At 37.5% G+C, this 15214-nt stretch overlaps 2 protein-coding genes across 3 annotated transcripts; one reads left to right on the plus strand and one right to left on the minus strand.

The window, feature by feature from the left end:
- Positions 1-251: 251 nt before the first annotated feature.
- Positions 252-2648, plus strand: LOC145895833 (sialate:O-sulfotransferase 1-like). Its single transcript, XM_082984613.1, has 6 exons — positions 252-325; positions 417-613; positions 821-1016; positions 1538-1773; positions 1952-2161; positions 2266-2648. The coding sequence occupies exons 1-6, from the start codon at positions 252-254 to the stop codon at positions 2646-2648; spliced, it is 1296 nt and encodes a 431-aa protein (XP_082840739.1).
- Positions 2649-9914: 7266 nt separating this feature from the next.
- Positions 9915-12884, minus strand: LOC145895066 (receptor-interacting serine/threonine-protein kinase 1-like). 2 transcript variants are annotated; one of them, XM_082983817.1, is made up of 6 exons: positions 12774-12884; positions 12437-12558; positions 12107-12261; positions 11117-11958; positions 10705-10901; positions 9915-10482 (listed from the first exon to the last, which is right to left on the minus strand). In XM_082983817.1, the coding sequence occupies exons 3-6, from the start codon at positions 12259-12261 to the stop codon at positions 10405-10407; spliced, it is 1272 nt and encodes a 423-aa protein (XP_082839943.1). In that variant the 5' UTR covers positions 12437-12558; positions 12774-12884; the 3' UTR covers positions 9915-10404. The 2 variants fall into 2 exon arrangements, with proteins under 2 accessions (XP_082839943.1, XP_082839942.1); XM_082983816.1 differs by lacking the exon at positions 12774-12884 and having other exon boundaries at positions 12437-12657.
- Between the last annotated feature and the right edge of the window lie 2330 nt (positions 12885-15214).

A 15214-nucleotide genomic window follows, 5' to 3' on the forward strand; every position in this document is an offset into this window, starting at 1 on the left:
ATTGTACGTTGTTGGTTAATCTTTGAATAGAATCTTAATTCACACGAAATCGTCTAATTAGCTACCAGTGTGTAGGACTGTGGTTCCCAACTTCATGAACCACTCGATCGCTCATGCCTAACAAACTATTACGTCGACGTACCATAAAGCGACGACCTTCTATAGATACAAACTCGTTCACGTACATTGATAATTCTTTTTATCTGCTGCCACAATATAACCATTGCAGGGCTATGCTGTTGAACATAAAAATGAATTTGGTGAAACGTGAAAGTAAGGCTACGCCGCCCCAACAACGCAAAAACGAGGGTCCATATAGTGTAGTGTCAGTGAACATGAAACTGAACCATCTTTATTGCATGCAAACCAACAACCTACACTGTGAAGTATCAGCATAAGTTCAATCGTGCTTTTAGTGGCCACACCTACGCTGTACTTAAGAATGGAAGCACATGCATGTGCGATAACGTTCTTGATCACATCGCAAACAAACGAGTGACGTCGCACGGATGTGATCAAATATGTGCAGGAGAGGAAACGGCGGGAGAAGATAAAAAATGCGGAGGGAAGAATAGCGTGAACGCATATTTTATTAAAGGCAAATGTGTGCAACGTAAGTAAAACTGTTACGGTACAAATCACTAAATAGACAAGAACACTTTTAGCTCGGACAATAAACCGTCGTTACTTTCTTGATATTATGAGGTCGCTCGGTAAAACGACAGCATCCAAGACTTTACCTGGCAATAAGTTATTTTTCTTCGTTCGAACTGAATCGAACAATTGACGCGCTTGTCTCAGCAAATTTCAAACTTTTTAGCACCTTTCATCAAAGAACACGTGGTGTCCCGCCAGCGAGGCTGCATTCAACACAATCAAGCCATTCTTCCAGACCAATACGTCATGTCCGAGTCATCAACTGATTGTCTGATGATATGTGAACATCAGCACCACCCGGCGGCAATTTACGGTGCAGGGAAAAAATGCTGGTGCGGAGAATTTGGCCCGACATTTGGGTACGTTTCGTTCCTACGGCAGCAAAACGAAAACATGTTTCACAGTAAAATACCCGGAATGTATTGTTCTTAGCCTAGCAATGATATATTCGTAATAAGTTACCAGCTAAGATATGTTGAAAGCAATTTTGTACCAAAATACCTTACAGGGTACGAAAAGCAAAATGCAACAGGTCGAAACATTTTCTAGTTGTAACATGTAACCTAACTGCTCGGCATCTCACTATATATTTCATTTTGTTTCGTTTTCGCAGTCCTTTGATCTGTATTTCAGTATGTGCTACTTATTTTTGTTTTATAATGCATTCTTTTCGGTGCTAGCGATGCCTATAAGCAAGCAAAGTACGTATATATATATATTTACATCAGTTAAACCGACGATGAGATTTTTACAACAAAGTAGTGAAAAGTAATCTGATACGAAGTCTTTATCCGACAGAAACCTTACCGAAGATCACAAATTTTCATAAAGCTTTCACTTCTGTATGTTTTTAACTGTTTCGTCATAATTTTTCACTCAGGGGCACAATTTCCAGACAAGAGGAATTCAACTCAACTGATTCGCTGGAAATTTTCCGTACGCTGGCGGAGGACAAAAGATGCGGAAATGTTCGTCTTCTTCCCGCCGGTGAATACAACCGAACACTCCTGACCTCCTACCCCGGATCTGGAAACACGTGGATTCGGTATATGTTAGAAAAGGCGACCGGATTCTACACGGGGAGTTATTACTCGGATAAAGAAATCGGTGCCATGGGTTTGTACAATGTAAAAGTGGAATGAATTTGAAAGTGTGATGATGCAAAAAATACGTACATGTATTTTACAAAAATTCAAACTTATGTGGAACAAGCAGAGTACCTGTGCCAAGTATAGAAAACGTATGCTGAGGTTTACACTAAAAAAAAACTACTAATAATTTTGTGCTTATTCAGGATACTTGGGAGAAAGTCTGAAGCCAAGTGAAAATAGAACAGACCCACTAAAAAACCATTTGTTCCATGGTCTTTCAGGGCACGAAAATATCCATTCCATAATCTTGATCATAAGAAACCCGTACAAGTCGATTTTGTCGTACGCTAACTTCCGGACTCGGAAGAAAAATCGACACGTTGGTCATGCTACGGATGATGAAATAAAAAAAGGTTACGTTTAAAGCTTCATTTTAATTCTTTAATTCTTTAATAAGTTAATATGCTGATAATGCTAAACGCATTTATTGATTTTTAAAAACACCTTTTATCTGCAGAACTCAACGCAGAAATACTGGTGAAAAAAATAACCAAACATTTAACATACCACAAAAATGTGTTGTCAAGCAAAAAACCAAAACTCGTTCTCTACTACGAGGACATAGTGGCCGATCCGATCTCCAACGTGAGAAAGATGGTTGAATTCTTTCCAAATCCCGCACTTCACCCGAAAAACCTGGAAGATCGACTCGCCTGTCTCCGCTTGGAACTCGAAGGTTTTGCCAAGCGAAAGCCGCGCCGGTATTCATTTGAAATTTATCCACCATTTACACGGGAAGTGATTAATAAGAACATTGGATACTTGCGAAAATATCTTCAAATAACCGGCGTTGAAAAAGCATTACCTCCATACGAAAAAATACTGCATGACCAGAAGTAGGATGCCAGTGACACATTTTTTGTTCTATTTGTGTATATACCCACAGTTTCTCTTTAAAAGAAGACCTAGGTCTTTGTCTTTCGTAGCGAACACTATCCAAGTATGTTTTTTGTTGTCACTGTTGTTGTTCTATTACGTGTGCTGTCAATATAAGACCGACTTCCAGCGAAAATATTGATGTGGGTGTTTTTGATAAGTAGCGTTGTAATCTTGTTCCAATCACACATATGAAATGACTATCAACTGTCAGCACGAAAAAAATGGATGGCACTAAGAAGCCTACACTAAACAGGATAAAAAGAAAAAAAAATGTTTGGATACAAATACCTTACTAAGTATATGCAAATTAAAATATAAGGCTCATGCAAATCAATTTAATGGATCATTTAAAGCACAACGTGTTGGCCTAATCAGTGGGCTAATTTTATTGATGGGTGTGAGCTTCGTTGCAAGAAAATTTATGTACATCCAAATGAAATTCAAAACGAGACAACTGATCGGGTTTCCAGTGAATCTACATCATTCGCATTGACCTTGTATCGCCGAAGCCTTTATTTCACCAAGTGTTTTTTCCCGGTGGAACCAACTTAAAGAATTGCCGCTGGTGGTATCACGGAGCCAGGGGCCATTAAGTCTTGCCTTTTCACAAGAGTGATGCCACCATGACCGCCGTGTTCCGCAGCACAATTAGATGCCCTACTTCTGCAAATAAAACTGATACGTTTTAATTAGTCCACACAATAACGTTACGCGCAAATGTTTGACCAAATCAGTCAATAGACTTCGAATCAGAAGATTGAGAGTTCGAGTCCCTTCGTGGGTAAATCCCAACAAAGGTATGTTAAGTTTTTAAGTTATGCAAATCTGACGCCATTGCTTAGATTAAAATACTTAATTTACACGAATTGATATTGCTTTGATCCTAGCTTACTCCTTTGTGCAGTAAAATACATTTTAAATATATTTTTATGTATATCTTACAGTCTATATATAAGTAGATATTGAGCATTTTTTTTTAATTTAGTAAAAATGCAACCAAAATACAAGCTACCCAATTTATAAAAAGCTCATTTACATGCTGCGATGCCAGTGAAACTTACTTGCAGTGTAATAAGAGTGTTTCCCAATTAAAGCCAAGCCAGGGGGAACAGGCATTCACATGTCATTGCCTGACAGTTTCTAATTTAAAAACGCCTTTACATTCAATAATATTTGGATAATAGGAAACAACACGACGCAGGTCCAGGGTAATCCGTGATATTCTTGCTAGTTTACCTTTTCTAAAAACAAATTATATCTGGCATTTTTGTTGTTGAAACAACCTGAGCTTCACATGATCAATATACGCGCGGACGCAATTCATAACAAACGCTCATTCACCCATTGAGCCTTTTCAGTCAAAGATAGTACTCACTTGTATTCTGCAGATGCGTGTCCACTTAACTCTCAAGCGACACCGTATGATGCAATTGGTAAAAATGTAAAGCCAATCCAGACCTTAAGTTAAAATTCTATAAAAAGCTGCAGCTAATTTTCCTCTCAAATTGTTGAAATTTATTGCCTCGCAAAGGAAAAAGGCGGTTAACAATATGTGAAGTTTTTTTGCAGTTTATTTGTGAACACTGTGCGTGTCGTATGGTTTTGAATTTGTTAGGTCTGAGTTCGTTTCATGCAACCAAAATACCTCTGAAATCACATCCTACTTTACATATAAGTTATACTGAAAAAAAATAATAAAATAATTAATGAGAGTTTAGGAGCAAATTCGACATCGTCAAGAAATATCAATAAAGTTCAAGATTAAGACATGATGTTGATTTATCAGAAAAACATTTACTTGTGTTGGAACTTATTGTAAAAAAGCATAAGTGTGTATCATCCATACTACCAACATCAGATTCTTTTGTTCTTCTGAGACCTTGACGCAGCGAAAAAACGAGTGTTTCGTTACCAAGTTGTTTGTGACATTTTCGATATTCTTTCATGGTATAGGATATGTGCAGAAAAAGATGCAACAAACTCTTCAGAAAAGAAAAAAACTTTTTGCAGTTTTTTATGTCTCCGAAAACGATACTGCTAAATCTCATGTGTATGACTGTATAAAGTATTTCCAAAACAGGCCTGTTTCACAAAACTTTTTGGTGCTACTAAAGTTGTAAGTGCCTACAAGGTACGAGGTATATAAACTTTTATCCTCTCAACACTATGTTTATTGACAAGGACAAAAAATATTCGCTGTCAACGGGCTGCTGCAGTTGACAAAACAATTTTGGAAAAAGGTTGAATGTTGCCGCTGCGCATGTTGACGAAGAAAAAGGAATAACATTGATATTTATGCAAAAAATTTGGTCCGATACGATACATCACCATAAAATCCATAATCACCCACAAAAAAACACGCGGGAGTGTTTTAACTGTTTTGGTGAATTTTTGAAGTTGGCAGGATATATTTTCCTACCAACGTCAATACAACATATTTACAAGTAAACGATCATCCAAAGACACAATAAGTACATATCTGACAACAAATGCGTTGACTTCATCGCCAAAATGTTTCATCTTCATCTCATACGATCGTTGGCACTTCGGACGACAAAGGCGCACTCGAATGTTTTCTGCCATACGATAGATTGCAAAATGAAGTGAGTTCACTGGAACCAGGGGGAATAAACGCAAGGTTGAATGCAAGGTTTATTTACAGAGTGGATTCTTCTTCAATTACAAGTAACTTTTCCCGGTTGGCAACCACAACCACATTTTCCTGTTGCTCTTCCTGTGGTTGGCGCCTGAAAACGACACGTAGGCCATCCCGAATTCTATTATAAAGCAGTTTCGGGGCGTTGGAGTAGATTAGGGGATTTAGAGAGCTGTTGATGGGGAGCAAGATAATTGCTGACACAGAGTACATCACTGGAGGCATTGGGACTCCACCGATGTTCACAAATGCCATGATTGTAATTGGAACCGAGCAGAGAAAATCAGTAATTATCAGTCGAAGGATTTTCTTTTGCATTTCTGCCGAAACAAACAGCATTAACACAACAACACGTCTGCAAGTACGAATGAGCTTACCTTTGTTTTGTGTTGCCGCCCTTCCAACTCCAGGTCTATCGTTCACAACCGCAGGTTTTTGTTTTAAAACTGCGTACACAACCAAGACTCCAATAAAAGATTTCCAAATACGTTTTTGCAATCTACGCACAACTTCAGTTAAAGTTTGAGAACGACGTTGAAACAACTAAAATACATAGAAATCATTGAGAACGGGGATGCAAGTGAGTAAATTATGTTTTTGAAAACTAAAACTCACAAAAATAATTACAACCGGTCATTTAAAAAATGGTTTTGATAAAATAAATTATTGCGCTGTGCAGTGACAGGTCAACAAATTATTTTCTTGTTTGTTTTGCTGAGTTTTGCTATAGGAGCGGCCTTAGGAAAATTCTTCCGTTATGTCACACCCCACATACCATCCAACCATCTGCACTAAAAGCTTCTTTGCCTGATTTAGGAGTTTGGCGGCCCCAGAGCAAAACTGTTTCACACGAGTCCAGAATCACGTAGTTGTTAAGTTGCTGGAGTTGTTGGAGAGCTACAGACAAGGTGTACACGCACTGTTTCGACCTGTAAGGTCTGATCAGTGCAGTTGCTGACACTAATTTCCACTTTGTGGTACCTTTCGGTCAACGTCGATCCGTTTGGTACCCTATACTGAGTACCAAACAACAGAGACCAACCACTGTGGAGCGCACTAAGGCCAAACGGAACTGCTTGGTAACCGATAGCGCTAAAGGGTAAAACCCAATGCAAATAAAAAATAAGATTGACGAGGAAAAATGGCGATTTGTAAAGATTTTGCTGTTTTTTTGTTTCGTGAACAGCATTGTCTCATTTATTGGCAAAAGACACTTATCGCTAGATTTATCTGTGAGTAAGAAATGAGATACCTTTGAGAGACAAACTTGGTAAACATTTTCTGTGATGACAAATGCTCGCCGTGCGCCAGTTCCTCGTGTTAAAGGCCATGTGGTATTTAAAAATTGCTTACTGTTTTGCAGAGCCTGAAATGTTTTACGTTTTTTTTTTTGGTTCGCGCTGGGTTAGTTTCTTTTTTATAAAGATTTTTTAAATATTTTGCGAGTTGTTGTAAAATCGTGTTTTGATCGGTTTGTACGTCATCTTAATGCATTAATCCAGTTATTGACTTTATCCATTCTTCTTTTTTCAAGATTTTAAAAAATATGAATTATTTTTCCCACCGCATTCAGTCCAACGTACTCTACTTCTGGCAATAGCGCTTGTAGTTTTTTCTTCAATAAGACAATCATACTTATACCTCAGTTCTAGCCTTAACATGGTCATCGCTTTATCGTGTGGCTGAAGTGCAAAATTTTAACTTTCGAGTCTTGTCTCAATTTCTTTTTTAAAAAGTATTGCTCTTCTGGCATAAAATAAACGTGTTGTATTTATTCGACGTTTCGTCTGCCATGCGGCGAGACTTCATCAGGTATTAATACCGCAATTTCAAAGTAAACTACACTAAAACATGCTGGGACACAAAAAGAAAAAAGGACACGTTGACACCACTTGTTAGATCATGTGGCTAAAACACAAAACATTGCGGAAGGCGTCACAGTTACAACAAATTGTCATAAACTGCCGGAAAAAATACATCGTTCTTTGTCGTTGACGCATCCACTGTTTTTGTGAATGTGAAGCAACTCAAGAAAGAGTCGCTCGGTGTGGTCCAACTCCTTTTCCAGAACTTGGGCTTTATCGACTGCAAATTCGTGTCGAGCTTTGCCACATTTTCTCTCGATGTGCATGTTACATCCAGTTTGGTGCCTTTCGTTTCTGCCACGCCAACGACGTTTTTCAAGTATATTTTATTTCTTGAAATATTTTGAATATTTCATCTCTTGGTAGTTTTGCAACTGTCACAAAAGTCAAACAGCAAGGCCTTTGAAATGAAAACTTGGCTGTCTTGCTATTCACAATAAGCAAAGTTTGGCGAGCCTTGTGTTAAATTGTTAAATTCAAGGCAATTTAAGGTTCAATACACCTTTATTCTGCACAGACACCAAGGATTGTATTTCGTTATGATTGTATTCTGTTGCACTTCACATTTTTCTCGGAATGTCGCTTGTGTGTCATTGTTCCGATTGGGTTAAAGCGCTGCTAAGGGCTTCTGAACAGAAAATTGTAGATGTACAAAGATTAAATCTAGTTCTAAATATCAAAGTACGTTTCTGCCTCATGCACGCAAGTTTTATGTAAGAATTATTATTACCCGTGAAATTGCATTAAAACGTGGTACTAAAACAGGGGAACAAAGCAAATAAAAAAATCTATATTGCCAACATATGCACACCTGTCATTTATGCAAAAAGTGTATATTTATTGTGTTGCATAGAAGTCGAATATTTACTAGTGCAAGTGAAGACATTACAGTTTTTAATTTTTTGATTAAAACCTGTTGACGAAAACGAATACCGCTAGTCACTGTGGGGCGCTGCAGAGTCATAAATAATGATGCTTGATAATTTCGATGCAGGCAGACAGACTTGTATTCAAATTAGTTTCACACAAGCCGTCGTCTTTATTAAACAAACACTGAGTGTTAACTACAAATATATATGTCATAAAGTGTAACAAGGTTTGAGTCTTGCAGTGTTTCGTTTGTATTTGAACAACACGTTATAAACAATATTGAACCATACGTTTCGAACTTGTCTACTCGTGAAAGCACACAGGAGTTTCCAGGGGTTTTATGCGACGTTTAGCGCAAATATGGGCGGTTGCAATTTGTAAACTTGACCACAAATAATAGTAACTCACCCCTAAGATATATTTAGACAAGTAAAGTTAGCTTTCCTTTGTGTTGGTAGCCAGCCTGCAACTTTAACATAAAATAACAAGTTTAACAGCAAATAACATGTTTAACAGAAAATAGTGGGAATTACGGAGTCAGTGACATTATAATACAAATATTTGCCTGGTGCGACCTGTAGGTGAACAAACATTGTTGTCGACGATGGTGCAATGATTGCAACAACACCTGTTGCAGAGTTGGTCTGAAATGAAGGCTCCCAGAGAGGACTTAATCTGCCATTTTCAGCCACTTTTTCCCGATAAGTACGAGCATCATCTGAAAAAAAATTTCTAGTGCGCGAACTTCAAAATTTGTCACGCAACCTTCGCAATATTACACAATGCTTAATTTTGTTATGTAACCAACCTAAGAATTGTGCTATTGTTTTCCAATGGAGTTTGGTTAAATTTAGATATTCACAGAACATTGTAACACTACTTTGTTCAAAACTGCAATACAAGCTGGGTCTATATACTACCCGAAATGGCTTCCATTACCGCTTAGCGGTAATTTTTAAAGGTGATGATGAAAAGGGAAACTCTATATCGGTCTAATTGAAACTCATGGTCAAAATATGTGTCTAGGTTCCACATTTTAGATTTAGAACAAGTGACTAGGCGAGAATTACGAATTCAGTGACCCAACAAAACAAAACTGTCTGCTACGTGCGACATGTACGTAAACCAACATTGATGTCGACGACGGTACAATGCAACTTATATGTTTTATTGTAGTTTTTGATTTGCAGGCTTTAGTTTATGGGGATCAAGCTTGTGCAAGTATTATGGTCATAAAACCGTGTAAAGCTAAAAAAAACGACAACTTTGGAAAATAAGCATGTCAGCGACACAAAATTACAAATATTTGCATCACGTTCAATCTGTCAAATAACACATAACGATAAAGACGATGGTGCAATGCATCTAGTGTACTCGGTTTGATCTGATTTACAAACTCGATATGTTTAAACAGATCGGAAATGACGTCAGTTTAAATCTTTATTTATACGGTCACCAAAAATTTTTGAGAAAATAAATGTTTGTCAGCTTATAAAATACATGTATGATTAATATTTAGATGTGTTGTCAGTATAAGCAAAGGCGTTTTAACATACATGTTCTGCTTTAAACGGTTTGATCTAACAATTTTAATTGTTGGGACTATCAAACCAAAGCACAATATTATAAAGGTGTAAATGGAGGAAATTTGATCTATTTTTTCGAAAACTGTATTACAAACTTGCATTCATCAACTCTTAATTAACAATTTGAATCTATCATGTAAACTGTAAATACCTCTTATAATATCAAAGATATTTTACGATGGCGTAAGAGCGTGATAAATCTCTAGGATCCTTCTACCTGGTTTGGTTAAGTAAGCAGACCTTTGCAAAATCTCTGGGTAAATAGTGTATTCGATAATGTCACTCGGTTCATCAAAACTGTACATAACGAAGTCTTCGGTTGAATTACTAGTTGCAATTACAACTTCAAAGCAAAACAAACATACAATGCATCATGCAACGGGACTTACAATCATTGTACAATGCTGCAAACAAGGTGTTGCGTCACAATGTTTATAGTTTGAAAGGGCGTACATTACAAATGAAGGGAATTAACCAAATGCTGGTCGTGACAAACACGCGTGATTATTGCAATAACATGATCATGGCTCCACGATAACATAAATGCAAACAGCGCAATTAAACGTCACAAATGTATCAATTTTAGAGGGACAATATTTTGTCTTTATATATACAAGAAAATTTGAACTTAATTAAAATCGGTGTAAAATGTGATCTTTGAAGTAACAATTAGGCTTCAGCGGTCAGCAGCAATTTGGTTTGTTTGCGTGCGAAAATTATTAAGCATTTATTGTTAGAAGTCAATTTGCTTCAAAATGGTAATACAGTGAGTAATATTCTTCATCTCTTGGATGGTTGTTTCTTGGCATGTCACCAACCTAATTAGAAGGCAATATGTTTACCAATCCTAGTAGCACAAACGACCACAATTTATGCCATGAGTTCAACCTGTTTTTTGACATTATTTTGAATTAAACTAATTTGATTACAATAAACCCGTATCAAGTAGAGCCATTGCTTAAACTGCTGGTTCCGATAAGGAAAATCTTTTTTTTAATTCAAACTAAATACCTAAATTATATTGAATCCCGTTTTCTAACCTCCAATTCGTCAAAAAGTTGCTCTAAATCCAATCTTCTGTCTGGTCTTGTTGTCCCACTCCGTGTCGTCAGTGGCCTTCTGTCTGGTCTTGTAGCCCCACTCCCTGTTGCCAATGGCCCTCTGGACTGTAGGCCTCTGCCTGATGCCGATGGTCTACTGCTTGATGGCCGCATTGTCGTACTTGATGAAGAACCAACTGCACACAAAACAAGATATAACATGCAAATTATGTCTTTCTGCGTACAAACATCGTAAATTTTCTCTCATATTTGAGATCGTTAAAAAATTCGCCGCAATTATATACAATTACAAAAAGAGTCAAAACTATCTTAGCGAATACTTGGTTTCTACGAACGTACACATTTGTGCGATCCTGTAAATTAAATGCAATGGATAACATTTTTAACCTACCACCTCTTCCTGAGGCTTGACCTGGGATTGTAAGATTCCTGAGAGAACTCCATTTGTCTTTGCGAGGGTCGGGATGAAAGACCTGAATACTCTTGCTTGCTCTATCAATGCCGCGTTGCAAATGCGAATGGCTGTACTCGGTAAGTTGTTCTTGTAAATGTTGCAACACATCGAGCATATCAGGCCTACGTTTGGGCTTTTGCTGCCAACAACTTTCCATCACATTAATCAATATTTCAACACTCTTCCAATCGGGTTCATTGAGGTTCTCCATCATCGTTTCTATTTGGTCGATTGGTGGACGCCATCCTGTTTTGATTTTGGATATAAATATTTGAGGTCGGTTTTTCAGATCGCACCTAGTCAAAAGAACGTAGATCACCAATGCAAAAGAATAGGTGTCTTGCTCTTTCCTCACGGGCAAAGCTGGATTACACAGAACTTCTGGAGCCGCGAACAATTCCGTCCATTCTTCGCGTTCAGGATTTTGTGTGGTGGGAAACCCGGTGTATTCACACAACTTTGCTCCACCAAAGTCGGATAACTTGCAGTGAAAGTACTTGGAAATCAAAAAGTTTGCAGGTTTGATGTCACAATGCACCATGCGCTTAGACTCTGTTACATTGTGAACATTCGCAATGCCTGCAGCGATCTCGGTGCACATTTTCAACAGAACAGGCACCGACAAACGCACATGTTTGTTGATCAGTAAACTTCCAAGATCTCCATACTTGCAGTATTCCATGACAATCGCTATCATTCCTTCCCATGTTGTCCAGCCAAACAGTTGCACTACGTTAGAGTCTTGAGAGATTTGATGATGTTCTAATTCCATCTCGATTCTGAAAATTATGTTCATTCCCCATAATGCAGGTACAATACCGAACAACAATTTTTTTACTTGCTTTTGTATTTGAATTACAGTTATATTTTGGTGTAATTTGATACTGATTCGGGGAAAATTGATTTAAACAAGTTACGCTGCCTTACTTGTGCATTTCAGATCGTTGGGCTCGGAAGCACTTTAGTGCAACGAGTCCTAACTCTTGGTGGTTGGCAAGTCTTACAACTCCGAAACCACCTTTCCCGAGCTGTCCATGATCTCCTTTAAGGTACCGGAATTCGTCGGGATGAAACTGTCGCATCTACAATGCAAAAATTTTGTTCAGTTTTAATTTATTGAAAATTATGATTAGGAAAATAAAAAAACAACAGCGCATAATTTTGTTCACGAAAAACAAAACATTTCTTTTAATGAAGTGTTTTTATAACATTGTAACACCCAACTTGCAAGATTCATATAAGCTATGTCTGTATTACCTTGAAAAGCTTGATTACAAATGCGCCCAAAGCCGTTTTACCCGACGATATATGCTTCAAAACGCTTGTTACGTGACCAGTCGGAGGCAACCAATTAACTGCCGCTTGCAGGCTTAATTTGTCTGCGCAAAAGACTGGACGTCATTGACCATGGTTGATTGAAATGTTATAACTAGGGCGAAAAAAAGTAGAAAATTGGTCAAAATTTTTGCGTTAGGCCAAAAATTGTTAAAATTGTTTACAAAGTGAAAGTTGTTTACGAACTGCATTGTCGTGGTGTCGTAAAGTTTGCACTGCAGTGAACTTTTCATTTTACATTTTACACATTGTAACTTACTTTATACTGTTATGGCCCATTGTCTACTTATTGTGAATCATATACCATTAGGTGAAATAATTAGGTTAATATGATGTGATACTCAACACACCTCAAAACGTGTAAAGCTACTTTGTAAGGACAGACACAACTTTGTAAGGACAAAGTATATCTCGTTGTACTACAATAAATTTTAACTTTTTTTGCTCAAAAAATGCGTAATTTAACTACTTGAGTTCTTTATACGACAAAATTTACCAAAAGCAGGTTTTTATTGTCAAAATTTGTCAATCGTTTCAATTTTTAGGTAAAAAATTTTCGTTTTTTAGGTGAAAAAATATTCGCCGTACTTATAACGCTTCTGTCTGTTTCACGCAATATTTTTCTGTACTTGTTTTACCGAACATGACTAGAGAATGCTGTGAGATTTTTCTTTCTACGCAACGGATTTTACATCGTAAAGCACAGCTTGGTTTCGTCGTGAGGGACAGCTCTAAATGCGAATGTAGCGGAACTGCGTCAACGTTTCTCAGAACCGATCATGATAAAGGGTATTCAGTCTTTGTTTTGACGACACCATGTTCCCCAAAACATGAGACCAGCTCGATCTATCACGCTTTATTTGTCGTGGTTTCATGGGCACTGCAGTTTCCCGAGAAAAGGTATGAGCTTGAGTCATGACTGACATCTCTAAATGCGCCTGCAGCGGAACTGCGTCAACGTTTCTCAGAACCGAACATGACGAAGGGTATTTATGTTCGGTGCTAAGAAACGTTTTTTTTTTGTCACGAAATTCCCAAATTTTATTGTGCACCGGTAATACCAACACTGCCATGTTGAAATCTACAACCATGCGCGTGCAATTTTGTACAGTCATTTTCCAAAATAACTCTGTTTGGTCATTTGATGGGATTTGGGCAGTAATGAAACACTCAGAAGCGTCAATCGCCTGGCAAATAGACCATTTATATTTTTATTTTTTTAATATGAAATATCCTAATACATTAAGTTTTAACTTAAAACAGTCTCACCAACATCGGTTTAAATATTTTTTGTTTCATTAAAACCAAGTATGTAACAAAACAATTATTGCATTCACTTTCTCACCCTGCTGCTTTCATCAAAATTGCGTAACCTGTGTGAAGTTGGGAAACAAAACTGAAATTTTGTAAACGAATTTCCGATTTGACTATTGGTCACGGGTGGAAGTAGAAATGTATGAATAAAGTCAGTATCCGCTGCGATAAACCATCAAGACATGCAAAGTCATACAAATGGAATAACGAACGACGATGCGACTTAATTGAAAACTGGACAATATGGGTGGAAGCATGGGGTTAAAGGTTTTTTGACAAAGGGGGTTTTGACAAAATTCAAGCGGAGTTGTTTTTTTTATCATATTTTTTATCGTAATAACTTAAACAAGAATAATAATCATCATCAAAGAACTTCACATCTCAACGGCTAAAAGCGTAGCATGTCTATGTATGAGATTTTGGTGCTTTTGGCTTGCAGACACTTAACTCAGACATGTTCACCAATAAATCCTGCGAAATAACGTCGTAAAATCAAGGCAATAAAATCGTAAGTTGTAAAAAGCAATTCGTTGAACTTATTAAAAACGGTGACGCATTTTACAAGCCAGCTCGTGACACAAAACATGTTGTTTTATGGCGTGTCTGAACTTTGGCTTCGTGTCGTGTTTGCTTAATGTTTCGTGTTTTACTGCTACTTGCAAGTTTAACAGCAAATAACAAATTTAACAGAAAATAGTGGGAATGGCAGTGACCCCATAATACAAATATTTGACAGGTGCGACCTGTACATGAACCAACATTGTTGTTGACGATGGTTCAATGAGAGCAAGGACACCTGTTGCAGAGTTGGTCATGAAAGCTCCCGGAGAGGACTCAATCTGCCCTTTTTCAGCCACTTTTTCCCGATAAGTACGAGCATTACCTGAAAAAAAAATCTCTAGTGCGCGAGCTTCGAAATTTGCCACGCAACCTTCGCAATATTACACAATGTTTGATTTTGTTATGTAACCAACCTAAGAATTGTGCTATTGTTTTCCAATGGAGTTTGGTTAAATTTAGATTTTTACAGAACATTGTAACACTACTTTGTTCAAAACTGCAATACAAGCTGCGTTTACGTTACCCGAAATGGCTTCCATTTCCGCTTAATGGCAATTTTTGAAGGTGATGGTCAAATCGGAAACTCAATATAGGTCTAATTGAAACTCATGGTCAAAATATGTGTCTAGGTTCCACATTTTAGATTTAGAACAAGTGACTAGGCGAGAATTACGAATTCAGTGACCCAACAAAACAAAAATGTCTGCTCCGTGCGACATGTTCGTAAACCAACATTGATGTCGACGACGGTACAATGCAACTTATATGCTTAAGTATTGTGCAATGTGGGTAAATAGTGTATTCGATAATGTCACTCGGTTCATC

This window comes from Ascidia mentula, chromosome 3 (genome assembly GCF_947561715.1).
Source record: "Ascidia mentula chromosome 3, kaAscMent1.1, whole genome shotgun sequence".
Taxonomy (NCBI): domain Eukaryota; kingdom Metazoa; phylum Chordata; class Ascidiacea; order Phlebobranchia; family Ascidiidae; genus Ascidia; species Ascidia mentula.